At 33.6% G+C, this 19,604-nt stretch overlaps 2 protein-coding genes and 1 long non-coding RNA gene across 7 annotated transcripts in view; 1 reads left to right on the forward strand and 2 right to left on the reverse strand.

Moving 5' to 3' along the window:
• Nucleotides 1-1,146: 1,146 nt before the first annotated feature.
• On the reverse strand, nt 1,147-2,894 carry LOC111913467 (monooxygenase 1). 4 transcript variants are annotated; one of them, XM_023909164.3, is made up of 5 exons: nt 2,601-2,894; nt 2,375-2,422; nt 2,136-2,304; nt 1,808-2,039; nt 1,147-1,718 (listed from the first exon to the last, which is right to left on the reverse strand). In XM_023909164.3, the coding sequence occupies exons 1-5, from the start codon at nt 2,834-2,836 to the stop codon at nt 1,228-1,230; spliced, it is 1,176 nt and encodes a 391-aa protein (XP_023764932.1). In that variant the 5' UTR covers nt 2,837-2,894; the 3' UTR covers nt 1,147-1,227. The 4 variants fall into 4 exon arrangements, with proteins under 4 accessions (XP_023764932.1, XP_023764933.1, XP_023764935.1 ...); XM_023909165.3 differs by having other exon boundaries at nt 1,811-2,039; nt 2,601-2,893; XM_023909167.3 differs by having other exon boundaries at nt 2,375-2,505; nt 2,601-2,738.
• Nucleotides 2,895-3,226: 332 nt separating this feature from the next.
• On the forward strand, nt 3,227-5,061 carry LOC111889155 (uncharacterized). Of its 2 annotated transcripts, XR_008230768.1 has the most exons (5): nt 3,227-3,363; nt 3,492-3,699; nt 4,032-4,089; nt 4,196-4,507; nt 4,663-5,061. It is a non-coding gene; the product is annotated as an uncharacterized LOC111889155 (long non-coding RNA). The 2 variants fall into 2 exon arrangements; XR_008230770.1 differs by lacking the exon at nt 4,032-4,089 and having other exon boundaries at nt 4,350-4,507; nt 4,663-5,055.
• Nucleotides 5,062-6,590: 1,529 nt separating this feature from the next.
• Nucleotides 6,591-19,604, reverse strand: part of LOC111908158 (protein FAR1-RELATED SEQUENCE 5-like) — a 30,765-nt gene continuing 17,751 nt past the window's right edge. Inside the window, exons 2-4 of the mRNA XM_052765327.1 lie at nt 7,988-8,967; nt 6,700-7,804; nt 6,591-6,617 (exon numbers count right to left, since the gene is read on the reverse strand). Of these exons, the coding sequence (XP_052621287.1) occupies nt 6,591-6,617; nt 6,700-7,804; nt 7,988-8,967 (2,112 nt within the window). The remainder of the gene's footprint in view (nt 6,618-6,699; nt 7,805-7,987; nt 8,968-19,604) is intronic.

Raw genomic sequence — 19,604 nt, forward strand, 5'->3', positions numbered from 1 at the left:
TAACATTAAATCACTCATTTATATTATATACAATTATACATGTTGTTTAAAAGACTAATAAATATTTCTGTATTATACGTTGAATTTTACATACTTAGGTTTAACAATAAAGGATTTGAAAACTTTAAAAAGAAGCCACACAGGTATGTTTGTGAATCAGTAGGAGTTTCATAATGTGTTTATCATAATGTGTTTATGATTTTTTTAGTAGTGTTTTTATATGTTGGAAGTAGGTACTTTAAATGGAAATGTAAGACTAACCATCGGTTTTAGTATAGGGCATACAGTGGCCTGCGCAACTCTGATTTTTCCAGATGTAGTGCGGAATTTTTCGATTTTTTTTCTATTATTGTGTAATCCCTGACTTTCCCATACAACCCCTATTATGAAATCTTGCGTCCGTCATGAGTAATGGAACCAAAATGTATCAATCCTTTATCTTGGATGATGGTACTGGAAATATATAATGTCATTGTACTCTTTATTTTCCACTTAATATGCCAAAACAAAAGAAAGGTTATAGCTTTACCATACTTATTACTCTTTTCGTCCCAAAATTATAGTTCATCTTTCCTTTTTAGTTTGTTTCAAAATAATAGTCTATTTCTAAAAATAAATAACATTTTTACCAAAATACTCTTCATTATTACTTATCAACTAAGCATTTAATTGAACATTAAATGCAAAGTAAGGACATAACTGTCATTTTATTATATAATATTAATGGTAATTAATGTTTTTATTAATTTGTGTGTTTTTTGTCTGTAGACATTAATATTGAGACGGAGGGAGTATTTCAAACATCTTTTCAATTGTTTGTGTAACGACATGGGCAGCAAGCCCGTTTGTCCAAATGGAATAGAAAAAATAAGTTTCGGACCTTGGGCTGCAAATGAAGTAACCAAAATTAAAAAAAAAAAAAAACCGCACCCATGTTTGACTCATGTTAAAACCGACACTGAAACAATACAAACCGAAACCGCAATACCGAGCCACTCAAAAACCGCACCCAACGGATTTTAGAATGCAAAAACCGCACCTTGCGGTTTGCGGTTCGGTTTTGTCCTAAACCGCACCATGCTTACAAATACTTTAATTATTCTGATTAATTCTTTATTTAAATATACAAGTAATATGGTTCACAGATTTGTCCTAATCCTTTAAGTAAACTTGTTTAGTCAAAAACACTAGTAACATCCGAGTCTAAAGATCTGTCTAACACATTAATTAAAGACGACCACAATCATAATCTACATGCACACTCGGGTTGTGGAAGAGAAGAAACAGGAACACAATACAAATAAGCCTCTTTACAAGTGAAGAGGTTCCCATTACCATACCCGTGAGGTACGTCTGCAAAGATAATCGAACTACCCTCATTCTTCGTACTTTTACATAGAGATTAAACGCTTCTTCCACATTGTCCAAACCCTTTTCAGCCATGTTCCTAGCCAACACCACCGCATCTTCTAACCCTGCTGAACCACCTTGCCCTAGAAACGGACCCATCACATGCATAGCGTCCCCAGCAACTGTCACTCTTCCATTACAAAACGTCCCCCTTAGCAAGTCCCATGGTGCACGATATCTTAAATGTGTAAAAGACAATGAATTTGCATCTGCTATTTCAATCATTTCTTTAATTTCTTCGGGAAAATCACCTAACAACTCCAAGGTTGATTGTCGTATTGCCTCTGGATCTTCCCAGATTCTTTCATCTATTATGATAATTGAAGAAAATCGAAATGAGCAAATGTAATTGAGGATTAAAAATGAAGCAAAGTTTACTCGGAAACATGTAACAAACCACCTCCGGGAACATTAGGTTGCGGACAAAACCAGTAGACCAAGTTATTATCAATTGGAACTCTTCCGACAAGATTGTTGTCTTTTGTGATACGATAAAGCTCATACTCAAACGAATGACCATTTGGGTAGTTTGATAAACCTCTAACGCTACGTAAGGGGAACATCTTGGTAGGCTTGAGATTAAGGAATTCAGCAACGATGGATTTGGCTCCATCGCAACCAATTACAGCCTACAAATACGAAAAAGTATTGTCATTCTTACTGAATCAATAAAATTGCCATTAAAACAAATCAATTGTAGTTCTTGTACTCAATAAAGTTAACACCTTAGCGATAATGGAGCTTCCATCAATGAAACGAAGAATCGGTCTTGTAGTTTTCGGGTCCAATTTTATGGATTCAAGCTCGCATCCAAACTTGACAGTGGCCGGTGGAAGTGCAGCATATAGAGCGTCTAGAAGATCCTTCCTTTTCAAGGAACGACTTTCGCCTTTCCTAACAAACGATAAAAATTGCATGCCATAAAAATGAACAAAATGATTTAAACCAAGATTGAGTAACATACATCGGCATTACTTGTTGCTTCATCCCATCAAGTAACACCATTCGTTCCCTGGGCATGGCCGAGAATATTAGAGTATGACAATAAGATCAGTTATGAACATGATATTTGAGGTAGAGAATCATTAGAAACACCTACAAATATACAATTGGTTGAATTTATCTTACGAATTGATTATAGAATATTAGCTCGATTTGGTTTTGTTGAAAGAGAGAAAAATACGAGATACCTAAGAATAGGGAAACCGGTGCGGCGGAGAACGTCGGCGACGCCAAGCTGATCCAGAGCACGCCAGCCATTTCGGAGGATTCCGATTGCTGTTCCGGTGGTGTTCCTTAAATTTTCTGATCTCTCGAATACTAAACTCTTAATTCCCTTCTTGTGAAGAGCGAGGGCTGTCGCTAATCCACAAATCCCCGCTCCGATTATAATCACCAAATTACTATCCATCCCCACTTCTCCCATCTCCTACTTCTCTTTTCTAAAAGGTGTTATCCCCAAAAGTTTGCAAACTTCTATAAACATTTTCTTTTTAATTTTTTTTGTTTTATAAATAGTTCAATTTGGCAATGGTCCACAATGATTGATATATATATATATATATATATATATATATATATATATATATATATATATATATATATATATATATATATATATATATATATATATATATATATATATATATATATATATATATATATATATATATATATATGGAAAAGTGAATATACCCATAAGGGTATATAAGGTTAGGTACCCTTAACCTCAAAACTACGTAGTTTCGGATTAAATTTCTCAAAATATATATATATATATATATATATATATATATATATATATATATATATATATATACATCGGAAATGAAGTTTATCAAGCCCCCAATCAATTCTTCGTCTTTAGCTCTTCTGTGTTAGCTCGTATCAACCAACAGGTGAGGTGATCGTTGGGGATTTGAGTTAACATCCGATTATTTGATCATCCAACAGGTATTTCGATCCCACACACATGTTTTCGGTTTTTTTTCTTGGGTTCAAGAGGCACAATCATCCATCGTTCCAATGAGTTCTCTATCTAGCCCTCGGCAAATCAATTGACTAGATACTTACACTTGCAGGTGCATCAGGGTGAATGTGATGATGGTGGACGAAGTAAAGGGAGATGATGATACTGTTAATAATATCATCATCAAGAAGAAGAAAAGGGTGTTCTTTTTGGATGTAAACCCAATCTGTTATGATGGTAGCACCCCGAGTTTACACTCTTTTGCTCACTGGATTTTCCTTTTCTTCTCCGAAGTCAGCCTTACAGACCCTGTTATTGTCGTAAGCACCACCTCTCTCCATTACGTTTCTATGCCAAATTTTAAGCCCAACAGGCCAATTGTTTTATCTCAATGAGAGTTTGGTCGTTTTAGATAACTCAGTGATTTAAGTCAAAATCTTTGGATTTTAAGGTATCTGAAAGACTTTTTGGAAGCAATCTTATCAAATATAGCTCTTTTTTCTGGCAGAGAAGTAGAAGAAGTGCACTGTAATCTTCAGTTGATTGCTAAGCTATTGTAGTATTTTATCCATATGTTTTAGTTGATTTCAGCAATAGTTTATGCACCCTTATGAATATTGAGCTCATTTCATTATTAATGGAATCTCGCTAGGCTGCTGTAGTACTATATCCATTCAACAAGTGTGATCCACTCTCTAATTTAAGACTTAGTAAGTATACACTTTCTCTTGATGATGTGACTCATGAAAAGATTGAGTTGTTGTTAATGAAACTATTTTAAAGAGGGTATTTCTTACAGAAATATCTTGTTTATAGGATGCATTTTGGGTGATGAAGCAGATGGTGTTCCTAGAATTCAACATCTGGTGCCTGGTTTTGGCATGAAAACTGCCTTAAAACTTATAAAGAAAATTGTCCTGCTTCTGCAATACCTGTGGTTTTTAATGCTTTGAAATTATTTGTATTGCAGGGATGTTAACGTTAGGATACATGAAGAGTGGTTGCATAAGAGACACAAACAGAACGATTCAGAAATTATATCAAGCTTCCTTGATTTATTGGGGGAAACTCGTTGTTCCAAAGCTCACTGGATTCATATCTAGCCCTTGTGAAACTTTCTCTGTGTAGGTATGAACACTTCAAGTTCTCTTTTTTCCTCTGTTTTTATCATCTTATTGAAGCTTCCTTATTTTGGAATGGAATCCTTCCAGTATTAAGTTCAAACCCTTTTCAACCTTCTTCTTCATTTTCCATCCATTAATTTTTAAGAATTTGTTTTTCAGGCTCTTGGAGTCCCTGTTCACCATGATGTATATCAGATTAGAGCATCCCATATACCACCTAGAAAACTGGTTTATTGACCCATCAAGGAATTAAAGCCAAGATAGCCATTAAATGGGGAAAGCCTCATTTCCTTTACTTTTTGTATTAAGTTCAGTTGTTTTTTTTTTTTGTTTTTTTTTGTTTTTTCTGTTGAAGTCAAAAAGAAACTCATGTATATAGCTAATTGGATTGACCGAAGGGTAAATTGGTCATTTATTCATATTTTAGATAGTTCATTAGTTCAATAAGGAAATACCCCTTTATAGTTTATAGTTTACTTAATTAAATGACCATTTAATTAAAGGTTCAAACGGTTATTACTTGTATTCAGTCTCAATCGAAAGATTTTATGCATAAAACACTTTATCTTAAAGAAGAAAAAGAAACGGGCCCTATGTTTTGACTTCAAGCTCTATAATGCTGAATATGAATAAAATGAAAGATTACTTGTAATAGCTCAATTGAACCTTGTTTTTTTTTTTTGCTAAAACTATGAAAATATTGTGTTGAATTTGTAGAATATTCGTATTTGATTCTAAATATGGAAAAATAATTGGGTGATTTTAAAGTCAAAATCTTTAATTTTACCACCTTTCAGTTAAGATAATTCACTCTGAGGTCTTGAGGATTACTATATTTGGGACAAGGGCAAAATCGTCCAACGATGTTAAAAAACATCAAACTTATGTGTAGATAACACAACACTAACCAAAATGATAGCATACTAACCAAAATTATGAGGGTATTTTTTCACAAAATACTCTCATAATTTTATTTTTTCACAAAATACCCTCATAATTTTATTTTTTCACAAAATACCCTCATAATTTTGTTTTTTTTTTCATAAAATACCATCGTACTTCTGTTTTTTTTTTTTCACAAAATACCCTCATAATTTCGTGTTTTCACAAAATAACCTTATAATTTTGTTTTTTTTTTTCACAAAATACCATCATACTGCTGTTTTTTTCACAAAATACCCTCATAATTTTGTTTTTTCACAAAATACCCTCATAATTTTGTTTTTTTTTTCACAAAATACCATCGTTCTTCTATTTTTTCACAAAATACCCTCATAATTTTGTTTTTTTTTTCATAAAATACCATCATACTTTTGGTTTTTTCACAAAATACCCACATAATTTCGTTTTCTCACAAAATACCCTCATAATTTTGTTTTTTTTTTTCATAAAATACTATCGTACTTCTGTTTTTTCACAAAATACCTTCACAAAATACCCTCATAATTTTGTTTTTTTTTTTTTTTTCATAAAATACCATCGTACTTCTGTTTTTTTTCACAAAATACCCTCATAATTTCGTGTTTTCACAAAATAACCTTATAATTTTGTTTTTTTTTCACAAAATACCATCATACTTCTGTTTTTTTTTCACAAAATACCCTCATAATTTTGTTTTTTCACAAAATACCCTCATAATTTTGTTTTTTTTTCACAAAATACCATCGTTCTTCTATTTTTTCACAAAATACCCTCATAATTTTGTTTTTTTTTCATAAAATACCATCATACTTCTGGTTTTTTTCACAAAATACCCACATAATTTCGTTTTCTCACAAAATACCCTCATAATTTTGTTTTTTTTTCATAAAATACTATCGTACTTCTGTTTTTTCACAAAATACCCTCATAATTTTGTTTTTTCACAAAATACCTTCATAATTTTGTTTTTTTTTTTTTCATAAAATACCATGATAAACAATCAACAAATTTCATTCTAAAATATTAGAATTGTTAAAAAGCATCAAAAACTTCTAAATTATCCATACACCGTTTATGTCTAAAACATGAAAAAGGTGAAGTGAACCCAAAAAATGTCATGAAGCATCTAGTTTTTCTTTTGCTCACAGAAACAACACATCTCATCATTATGTTTCTTGCAACGATTCATCCGCCTGATACATGAAAAACATAACAAATTGTTAATGTGATTATTAGAGTTCTCAATCATGAATATTAAATTATTATTATTATTACCTTTCTTTTTAAACAACTAGTAGCATAATGACCTAATCCTTGACAGTAAGAGCATGTTCGTTTTTTGGGGGCTTCTAAAGAAGACTTGATTCTACTTGCAAGTTTAGGACGCCCTTTTGTAGTAGTTGGACCAACAGGATCGCGGACAGATAACTGTGGCATCATATCTATTTGCGAAACTCCCATACAAGAACCTTGAGATGCATTCTCTAAAGACATAGATTTCTTTCGATTTGTTTGATCATCTAAAAGACTTATCAATAGCGTATTGACTTTTTGTATCTCTAAAGGGGAGTCTCTAGCTTGTTCAATTAGTTTTGTAAAATTTGAACGGACACACCATAGTGTGTAGGCACTAACTCCATTTTCAGTATTCATTTCTCCGAGTCCGATACTAGCACTACCTAGTTTGTACCTAGCATTAAGGGTCCATCGTGGTAAAATATAGTGACTCAGGAGTTCCTTAACATGCTTCTTCTTCATCACATATAGGCTATGTTTACATAAAATCCCATTTGTCTCATACTTCGCACAGGAACATGTGACGTTGACATGATCCAAAGAACGATAGGTAACAATGCGCCAATATTTTTTATCAACATCCAATTGCCCAACTCGGTATGTGCTTTCCACTGTAGTTTTTCCTATAGTCTCATGAGTCAAATTGGTAATAGCTTCAGTCCATTCTTTTTTGAAAGTATCAAACATCTTTCTAGTATAACATTGACCTGCTTTTGCTTCGATTGGATGCACTGAAGAAAGAACCGGCCTTGAGTTCATAGTCTTGAAGTCTTCATCTTCTTCGGCGGCCCTTCGAGACTCAATTGCTTTGTCGTATTGTACAACAAATTCATTCAACATGGTCCTCGAATTAACAAATCCATCAAAAAATGAATTGATACTCTCACTTCGTCCGGTTGTTGTCATACCAGCAAAGAAAGTATCATTCAAGAAGGGTTTAGCCCAATGTATACGTTGGTTATACATGTCACTAATCCAACAGTTGCTTTTGAGTTCATACTTAGTACGCATAACCTCCCATGTTGCTTCAAATTGTTCAATGGTGTCACTATTTACCCATTGTTTGTGCGTTTCTTGAAAATCACTGTAACGGGAAACATATGATCAAAGGTGTTCAGTTTCATGTTTCATGATATGCCATGAACAAAAACGATGTCGAGTATTCAGAAACACCTTTTTTATTGCATTTCTCATTGCTTTGTCTTGATCAATAATAATTGCCTGCGGATACTTGCCAAACATACATTTGAGGAAATGTTCAAATAACCATTCAAATGTCTCTTCCTTTTCGTTTTCAAGCAATGCTCCACCAAAAAGTATAGACTGTCCATGATGATTCACTCCAGTAAAGGGAGCAAAAGGCATCTTGAATTTGTTAGTCATATAAGTGACATCAAACACGACAACATCTCTGAATTTTGTATAGGCATCTCTTGATCTACCATCAGCCCAAAAGATATTTCTAGGATACCCATCATCAGACAAATCCACGACAAAATATTGGTCATTGTCAACTAATGTTTTATCTTGAAAATGTTTTATAAGTCCATAGAACTCCTTTCCTCTATGTTGTTTTCGATGCTCAGATAAGACATCAGCACATTGCTTTGAAGTTACATTAGCTACATTTGAGGTTTTCATTGTGTTAACAACCTTTTTAATTTGAGAAGGTCTCAACCCTGCTTCACCAAATTGCACCATAAGAGATTTACCTTCTATTGAACGGTGGAAATTGCTATGAGATCGATGCTTCATAACCTTCGTAGGTGTCATGGTCAAGTCGTGATTGTGTATGTCATTAAAGGAGTCCACCAACCATTTCCCATCCTCCTGTCTTGTTATTCGAATCTTTGCTTGACATCCGGTTCTCACATCTCTATGACGTTTTTTCTCATTTTCACTTGAATCATTTTTGTCCATCCGTTTGAAACCTTCTTTGTTGCATACATATATCTTCCGAAAAGGCTCATTTGTTTTAGGATTTTTAATTGTGTCATCTCTACGTATACCAAAGCCATGCAAAAATGAATAATCATTATAAAATGTATAGGCATCATCGGGTGTATCAAAAATCTTTCCTAATATCGTTTCATCATTAATATCATCTTCATCAAATTCAATGTTCACACCGATACTGTTTATTTTTTCATGTTCATATGTTGCTTCCATGTAATCATTTGTGTCAATATCTTCGGTTATATATGGTTCTATAGCTTGATTACTTGCTTCGGCTTCACTCATTATCACCTGCAGTAGACAACGATGCATATTTCCAAATAAAAGATTAACACAAAATTGTTTTATATTGAATATAATGGAAACATTATACATAAAAAAAAACATAATAACAAGTAATGACAATGTCTAAAAACAACAATGTCACTTTTAAAATCCATGAACAAAAAAGATTCATTAGATAATAAAGAACACTGTAACAATAATCTCGAATATTAAATTCTAAAAAACTTTAATAATCATATCAATGTTAGTTTTAGAAAAACTACTTGGAAGTATTCTTAACCAAAACATGGGATATTTGTAGTTTTTGTAGCATCATACTTTCGTTTAAATCACATAATGGCAGCCAAATTTCAATTTTAAATACAAATGAAAACCGAGAATAAAGAACTACAAAAGTTAAATACATTGGGAAAGTAATACGTTCTCATCAGATGTAATGCTGGTGTAAAAGAGCTCATCCAAAGTTCAAAGAATTCTTCTAAAAAAATCATTCATTAAAATAAATTACAACCGATTCCAATTGAAATAAAAAATCCAAACTTTGAAACTTCACAATTAGTTCATGTTGCTGATATTTAGTAATCATATACACATAACATAGGCCATAAAACACGAGATCAATGACTTACTTGGAAGTGATCTGGAAGAAAAAACAGGGGATGCTGCGATTTGTAGTTTTTAAAGATCTAATCAAACCCAATTCGTTATGAGTTGTGATTTCTAAGAACTCGCTGAATTGAATTCCAATTTGAATAAACTCGGTAATGGTGAAATTCGAAATTACTAGACTGCTTTTTTTTTTTTTTTTTTTTTTTTTGAAATCGGTTTCTGTGAAGTCGGTTTTTCTTCGAATGGAGATTTTTTTTTTGAAATCGATTTCTTTGAATTCGATTTCTCTAATTTTTTTTTGTGATAAGCAGCCGATTATTGGATTGATCAAGGAAGACGTGATTTGCAGTCGATCATCAAGCGTATCATGGAAGACGTGTTTTAATGTTATCAGTAGTTGAGTCTAATTATGAACATAGCAAATAATTTATGAAAATTGTATTTTTCTTTTTTGAGAAATTTAATCCAATAATCGAAACTACGTAGTTTTGTGGTTAAGGGTACCTAACCTTATATACCTTTATGGGTATATTCACTTTTCCCATATATATATATATATATATATATATATATATATATATATATATATATATATATATATATATATACTAGAAATGTTTTCGGCCCGTGCTTAGCACGACCCAACAATATAGTTGAAGGAAATCTTCTCGATTACATCAAAAGCTCTCTCATAAGGATACATCTTGATCTTCATAACAAAGGGGTTGTTAAATAGCATTCTAATATTGACACATCTTGAATTGAAAAAACAAAGAGCTAAATCTACCTGTTTATAGAGTTTTTGATTTTAGAGTTGCAACTACATCGATAATGTACATAATCTACCTGCAAGAGTAAAGTACGTTGCCATTGTGTTGTGACTGAAACTGGAATTTAATTATAGGGGATACCTACAACACCAGAATTTGCATTTGGATCCATGGAAATGATATTGCTCCTTAGAGCTGAAAACACATAATGTAAATTGCCAAATTGGAGTTCTTGGAGTAATAATATTGTTTTCTTAGGGCAAGCAAGTTAAAAGCCCACTAATAATTGTTGGATAAATGACATTGAGACAAAATGATAGGAAGAGAGTTCTTGTGTAGAAAATGTAAACTTCTTTTATTAATCACACAATCAACACAATATACATAAGATTATTACAACTATATATATAGAGTATATATATAGAGTATGCGACAAATTCTTAAACCATCACAAAGGTTTGTGTAACGGTTGCAACCCTTGGAGCAATAACATCTACCTCGTATTTGTCCTTTCTTTAAACAGTGTTTACTATATACTAAGTCTAGCTAGATATTTCATGAAATAATCCCTTCTTATCCAAGTTATTTCAGTTTTAAATCATGCAAAAGAGCAACTTAGAAGGAGCTTACAATACACATTCAAGTATTTATAACCTTCTAAAATTGCTCTATCTAAAAAGAGGGACCATTGATTACATTTTCATAAAAAAATGCAGCATGCGTCTTCTATTCATTCTAATTTATTGAAATCACAAAAATATAAGAAGACGTCAATTAGAAAGAGCAAGCCTGAATCGAATATGTCCTCCTCCCTGTGATTTCGAGTTTTCTAAGAAAAAACAATACCTTTGTTTTTTTTAAACATTTTGGGTTTTCCAGTTTTGTTTAATTTTTTCATTTATGTGGACATTTGGACTAACACTCTATGATTTCCTATTAAAGGATGCGCAATTAACTCGGACATGAATTCAACAATTATATAACTACTTACCATTATTGAAATATTTAAAGCCTTAGAGCCTGAACTTAATGCAAAAAAACATGTTAAAGTGAACAAACAAAACCCCAAATCATGACAGATAAAACCAAGTGGTTAAACAGTTTAATCTTGCATTTTAATCGAAATTGAGAGCCACTCCAAGAAGGAACGTTTGATAGTTAGAGTTAGTAATAATTAAATATTTAAATTAATTCCCACCAACATAAAACCACATACACTGAAAAGTAGAAAAAAAATCCCTTTTGTTTTTTAATGTCATTTAAATATTTTTTTAGTTAAAATGACTTTTCGTAAGAGCACTAAACATACCAATTTTGTGAGAAAAGTTTCCTCTGTTAACACATAAAACACAAATTTAGATTAATAAATTGACAGTTACCCATACTAAAAAAAATGGCCAAACAAAAAAAAAACAAGTTTAAGAATTGAAAAACTTCACAACAGAGGCATCTTTTTGATGTTTTTGAGCAGTAATGGACCTTTCAATGGGTACTTTCTACTAACAAAATTTATGATCCCAAAAGTAAACCTTAAAAAAGAAGAAGCATGTTGCCGTAAAGTGAGCCTGTTGATCATAATCCACAAAAGCAAGTATATCAGAAACAAGCTAAAGAAATCAACATTTATCATCGTTTTCTATTAAAATGGAATTGATCAAGCTTCAAACTGTCATATAAACGAAATGCATTGCGGTGGTAGATATCAAGAAAAACTTGAATGCATAAATGTGCCAACTAAATCATTAACCATTCAAACTCTGGAAAAATTCTCTCAGTATCCTCCCCTGTTTCATATTAAAGTCACAGGTCATTGTCCAAAGAAGGCAACAGTCAATGAATTCAACAAATATTTTAAGCATTTTGTGAAACAGGTTATAGGCATCCAACAAGAGCTCCTATTTTATTAAAATCATTTTGTTTCTTCAATTAAGAACTTGTTTTGTCAGTAATTTAATTGAAGATCCAGTGAAGGAAAAATGTTTTCACAAAAACACTATCAAATCATGAAAATATACATTACTTTTTAGGGTTGTAAGTCATCTAATTTTAATGAAATAACGATAACTGTATAAATAACTATATATAAAACAAAAAAACTTTACCTTCACTTGATCACAATATTTAAATATTTATTTTACAAAATCTCAAATATGTAATCAGTTAGTATCCTGTTGAAACCAAACAAAACAAATTGAATGGACATATTGCCTCTAATTAGATCAATAAAAGGTTTGGATATTTGTTAATCGTCTAGAAAATGCATGAAAAGACATAAACCTCATTCTTTGTTTCATTGAGTTTCTTTGAATCATCCGTACAAGGCATATAAGTAATGGAGATTTATTACAAGTCTTTTTAAACTTTTCTTGATCCAGAAACTCATGCAATATTTCAAAATTCCCCAACAGATTCACAAAATGAAATGAACTTCCTTACATAATAATTCACAATTTACAAAAGATAAATAATCATATAGATGGGAAATGAAAAGTTAAACATTAACCTTCTGCAACAAAATAGTTGTTTATAAAACTAAAAAGCACCAACTTAAGAAAAGAAATAAAGGATGATGATGCAGGTTAGATTAAAAGCCCTAGAAAATTCTCAAGACAAAATAAAAGAAATAAAAAAATGCATCATCGCCTAAGTTGCGATCTGAAGGAGATTGACAATATTCTATGCAAACCTATCACTATGATACTTGAAATTTGAATGGATTTCAAACAAATTACACATACCAAGAAAGCTATGGTTTCAAATGAACCATAAACTGAAAATTAATGATGATGAGTAGGGCGATTTGTTATGTGACAATTGATTCCTTCAGTGATATCAACAAATCAAACAAAATGCAGCAATTGTTCGGGTAACAAAATGCATTCAAAAGAAAAATCTTCATCTTTGGGCCTAAATTGCTCCCGTTGTAGAGCATCTCCATTAAGACCCTGAAAAACTAAATATTAACAATGATAAAAGACGATGAAGAAGAGAAAAATCGTATGGCAAACCAAAAAGCAATTATAACAGATTGAAACGAACTTATCTTGAATAGAGAGAAGATGTCATATATATATATATATATATATATATATATATATATATATATATATATATATATATATATATATATATATATATATATATATATATATATATATATATATATATATATATATAGGATTAGGTTCTATAAAAAAATAAAAAACTAGGGCATCATGTTTGGAACCAATGAATATTGGACACCTGTTACTTTATTCTTTAACGGTTGAATTACACGAATGGTCCCTCTGGATTAAAGTAATTTATGTGTTTGGTACCAAAATTATTATATTTTAAATTATGGATAAATTGTAACCGTCAAACGGTTTTGGATCATGGGTATTCTAAAATTTGCAAAATTCAGTCTTAGTTGGACATGATTAACCGTCATCTATTCAATTAACGAATTAATTTGCGAATTAAGAACACAAAAATATGGCATAATCTTCTTTCTTGTTTATGGAGCGTCTAATATTTTTTAGAATAATATAAATATATGAATACTATATTCGATATTGTAACTGCCGTTAATATAAACAATCTTAGAATTTATCCTTTAATATCCAAATATTTTTAATTTATTCATATATATATATATATATATATATATATATATATATATATATATATATATATATATATATATATATATATATATATATATATATATATATATATATATATATATACCCTTTTTCTTCAACAGGCGTATGAGAGGCTGATTCGATGCATTGTTTTCCAGAAGTGGTGGAAAAAACAACGTATCGGTTCACCTTAATCCTTTTGCCTCCAATTTGCTTGGCGTCGTTCCAATGTTGGATGACGTGGCGTCATTGTAATTGTACAAACAGGGTGTAGCGGCACCAGAAAAAGGGTGTTTATGTGATGGCCCGATAGTGGAAGACGAAAAGAAGGAAAGAAAGAGAGGCGAGGGGTGGGGGAGGGTAATTTCGATGGATGTGATGGTACCGGGAATCGTTTCGGGAAGTGGTGGAATTTTTGGGAAACAGTGTATATGCAAAGACGCGTTCTTTTACGAACCTATCTAACGCGCCGTAAGCGCTCCGAAAAAAACAAGGTTTTTATATATAATAATGATATATATATATATATATATATATATATATATATATATATATATATATATATATATATAATACATTTCGACAAAACTTCAAATATAAACATTTTCTTTTTAATTTTTTTTGTTTTATAAATAGTTCAATTTGGCAACATTGGTCCACAATGATTGATAAATATTTAATTTTTTTAACACTTTAACTTATATAATACATTTCGACAAAACTTCAAAAATGGTCTCTGTGGTTTCCGAAAATCAGAAGTTTAGTCTTTAATTTACAAAAACCTCACAGATCGTCCTTGTGGTTTCAAAACTTTTAACATATGGTCCTTTTCGCTAACTCCGTTAGCTTTTGACCGTTAAGTAAATGACATTTTTGTCTTATTAAAAAATGAAAAAAAAATAATTATTTAATATTAAAGGTCTCTCTTTCTCTCTCTCTCTCAAAGTCAAACCCCCAGCAAATTGTTCTTCTTTCCCCAATCTAGATATGATGAACACATATATACTTCCAGATCATATGAACACTCGTCTTCTACATTCACTCTGATTCGAAAGGCAAACCCGATTCCATCATTTTTAGCTTTCCCTTCTCTCCACAACCATGTACCCAAGACAAACCCACTAACTCACCGGCGAACAAGCAGCCTTCCGATTTCTTGGTCGGGCGTATCTAGAAACCAACCCAGAAGTTAATATGCTCTTGGGTTTTATTCAATCTCGGACCTATGCTATGCCTTGGACTTCCATGGATCATAGAGGAACCTCTCCTTCATGAAGAATTTGTTTCGGGAGAAAGAAACGAGATGTAGTGGGGGAAGGTTGAAGTACACCCCAAATCACTATTTTACCAACTGTTCCTTCTTCCTTCCTCAAACTCTGTCCGTTCAGAGCAAAAAAGAAGAAGAAATCTTACATCCCCCACAAACTCTTGGTCAGGCGTATTTGAAACGTTTATAGAGGTTTTCTTCTGCTTTAGCGGAGAATTCTTCAAGTTCAGCTGCCCATGGCATTTTCCGGCGAGAATCAATCAGCATCGACAGTTTTGATGTATTTGTTGAGTGTAGTTCGTCGGATTCCGTCTTGAGCTCGTTTGTTGGTGTGTTGTATGATGATCTATCGAAAGTTAGAGAGAGAAAGAGATTTATGTGTGTTTTGTTTTGTTTAATTTTCAAACTAGCAATTTGCGACCAAGGATCCCAAAGTGTTTGACCGGGCGGAAGAATTTGTTCCGAATCAATTTGTGGGTGACGGCGACAAGCTTTTGAAGTATGTGATGTGGTCAAACGCCTTGAATGGGCTTGAAGAGCGATTGAGCTATGTCTGAACCATTTAGACCCAAGGTTGAAGATGATGCGGTTTTCTGCATTTTGTCAATCTAAAAATCGTCTCTTTGTCTCGTAAATCCATATGATATCGATTATTGACTGAAATTTGGATACGATTACCATTTGATAGAGGCGGTGGTTTGGGTTTTTGGAAGAAACCATGAGAGAGAGAGAGACCTTTAATATTAAATAATTATTTTTTTTAAATAAGGCAAAAATTCATAAATGGTCCCTGTGGTAGTAAAAAGACGGAAATGCCCTTTACTTAACGGCCAAAAGCTAACGGCGTTAGCGAAAATGACTATATGTTAAAAGTTTTGAAACCACAGGGACGATCCGTGAGGTTTTTGTAAATTAAGGACTAAACTTCAGATTTTCGAAAACCATAGGACCATTTTTGAAGTTTTGTCATACATTTCTATAGCCTTTCATTTTAAACAATTATTATCTAACGTAAATTATAGAAAAACCACAATAAACCACTACTGTATATTTCTTCATTTATGGAATCATCTTTTATTTTTATCAGTTTTCCCTTTATTTTCCCTCTAAACGAAGTTTTTTTTGCTCAGTTGATTAATACCGTCATTGTTGAGTGTGGTATTGAAGATCTTGAATTGCTGAAAGAAAAATTAAAGCAAATGAGAGTTTCGGAAAACATTGAACTACATACCTCCATCCTGGAGTTGCTTGTTAAACCAGAAGAAATCACCATTTTTTATTCAGTTGATGAAAAGATTTCTGAGAAAAAAAAACAGAACCAACAACTAAAGATGATAGATCAAAGTGAAGGAGCGAAAGGATGTTGATATTAGGGTAAAAGTGACATTGGATCCAGACCCAAAGCTACCACAAATGGTGCGAATGGCTAATCTGTGTATTGTTAGTGGGCACACTGTTAATGGGCTTACAAAAATCCATAATGAAATAGTGAAAAATAACTTTTTCAATGATATTAGAGAAAAGTGACATTAGATAAAAAAATTTGTTATACAAAAGTGTTGGTAATTACATGCACACTAACTACACGCAAGAAAGATGAAGTTGTAAAGTTGAGTCAGAAGTTGAAGCAGAAAACAAAGAGAGAAAGCGCAAGGTTTTTTCTGAGATACTAGTAAGAAATAGCATCTACACATCTACAAATGACAAGTTAAATGAAATGGGTTTTTATGTATTTTTTGAAAAACGATATGTAGCCTTTGAAGATGGGAGGATAAGTTGATGTTAAACAAAAGAAGCCATATTATGAGATATGTGTGATGAAAGTTTGAAGTTGGAGGAGGTTTTTAGAGCATATAACCGAGAATGAGAGCAAGTTGATAGCAACCGTGTGTGTGTTGTGGTCTTAATATGTCTATAGTTACCGGTTTACCCATGTGTTTTATGTAATAGAAAAGTGTGGAAGAGCTAAAGACATTCTCCATCTAGGATACAACTAAAATATTTTATTGCTATTTTGTTGTTCTGCTTTATTGTAACGTCCGTAGATCCGAACTAGTCAATTTAGAGACGATAAGCGTCGAAAACGACTTTCTGATTGAAGATTATTCAGAATGAGTAATCTTAACTAAGTTGTAGTAGTCGTGATAAGGATTCCGAATATATAAAGAATGCCGAAATCCGAGTTATAACGAAGAAGTTATGACATGTCGAAGTTTCGTGACAAAACCGGCACGACACAACGCGACGTAAATAGTGAATTTACGATTGAGCGATATTTGGCCTTACTGATCTAAACGAAAGTCGTTAAGCCTACTTTTAGCCCCCGGAAGTCCCGATAACATCCCGACACCCGAAGCAAGTCCCGACGCCCCGAAGATCCCGAGAAAAAGAGTTTCGAGCCGAAACTCTGCCCGCGTAAAGCCTGATTTTTGGGAAAAACATCCCGGTTTTTATCAGAAACGATTGTTTTAAGAGACGAGGTGTTGTCCAATCGCTATCTTATCAATGTGAGTGTATAGTCACTTTCATCTTACACATAGATATGAAGTATTTTATATAAAATACGTGCTATGTGTATATATGTTGTTTGTTTATTTGAGATTGATGTTGAAAGAATGTTTTATACAGGTTTTAAACTGTATATGTATTTTATATCTACAAATATGTTGGGTAAAACTATAACACTCTAAAATTTTCAAACAATTTAAACTTTTCAAAAACAACCCGATTTCATAAAGTTATTACAAAAAGGTTTTCAATACAATTATTATCAGAGTCTTCCCAGAACCACATCATAAAACATAATCATGAGGAGCGGTACGATCACGCCTTTGTCTTGCCACGGTCTCCTGAAGAACCTGAAAAACATTAAACCACAACTATAAGCCCGAAAGCTTAGTGAGATACTCCCAAAATACCAACCACATATACCATACACGCACAACATGCCATATCATAACAGAACACAGAACAACCATGCACTTCGGGTCTACTGTGTGACTGGTCCGCCGCACCGGCCTTCAGTCCACCTAGTCCACCCTCCGAGTCTAGCCATATACATCGAGTCTACAGTGTGATTGGTCCGCCCACACCGGGCCTTCAATCCACCTGGTCCACTCTCTGAGTCTACAGTATAACTGGTCCGCCCGCACTGGGCCTTCAGTCAGCCTGGTCCACTCTCCGAGCCTCAGCACGTCTGGTCCGCCCTCTTGGGGCCTACAACCTATCCGGACCGCTCGCTGGGCCTTCGGGATAACCGGTCCGCCCTGGGTATGTTGGCCTACAACACAAAGCAGGACCCACCTCAAACCAACCCCAGTCCAACAACCATGTGCACATAAACATTCAATCATATAACAATTCACATCCAATCAAACCGATCTAGCAGATCACATAGCATAACATCATCCTAACCAGGATACCAACCTTAACCAGGTCTCTAACATATACCATCCTAACTACCAGGATGCAAACATAGCAAAACAGTAACATAACAACGATACACGGATTACAATCCGATAAAGGGCCGGCCTTGGTGCCGTAGACCCTGTCGATATAGTGAGGATAACTCACCTCGCAACTGTCGACTGAAAAGATAAGACCGAGATGCTCCGACCACTGACACGATCTCCACCACTAGTCAACACCAACATTGAACTCAAAACAAATGCCAACAATTACCAAAATGCCCCTAGAAGTCAACTGGTCAACCCTTGGTCAAAGTCAAAGTCAAAGTCAACCTCCTCACTGACTAAACTCGCCGAGTCAACCCGATGACTCGTCGAGTCCCCATGCTCAGAACTTCCCCAATCCGCGACTCAACTCGCCGAGTCACCCCGAGACTCGCCGAGTCCAACAGCTCTGAGTCCCCTCGCACTCAACTCACCGAGTCCTCCCTTGACTCACCGATTCACGGCTCAACCAGAAGAAGGTTAGGACCTCACGACCATACTCGCCGAGTCCAAGAACAGACTCGCCGAGTCCAAGGCTATCTTCAACCAACTCGCCGAGTTGTTCTTCCAACTCGTCGAGTTCCTGCCCACCTTCATGCAACTCGCCGAGTACACCCTTGTGACTCGCTGAGTACCCCTAGATCTTAATTCATACAGAAGCTTTCCAGGCCATGCAGATGATCCAAACCATAAATCTACCCTTCTACAACCCATCTATCACGTAAAGTGGCAAACTTTACGTGAATCCAAAGAGATCTAAGCATATAACACTCTAGGGTTAGGGTTTGGGACAAGATGGCTTCACCAATCACTCAAGAACAGGGACTTTAATGCACTCTAGACCTTCTCCATTCCAGATCTGAGGTAGCAACCTCAGATCTAACCTCCAAACTCAAAATATCACAAGCTATTCTTTCCAAAT

The sequence above is a fragment of the Lactuca sativa genome, chromosome 1 (assembly GCF_002870075.4).
Source record: "Lactuca sativa cultivar Salinas chromosome 1, Lsat_Salinas_v11, whole genome shotgun sequence".
Lineage (NCBI taxonomy): Eukaryota > Viridiplantae > Streptophyta > Magnoliopsida > Asterales > Asteraceae > Lactuca > Lactuca sativa.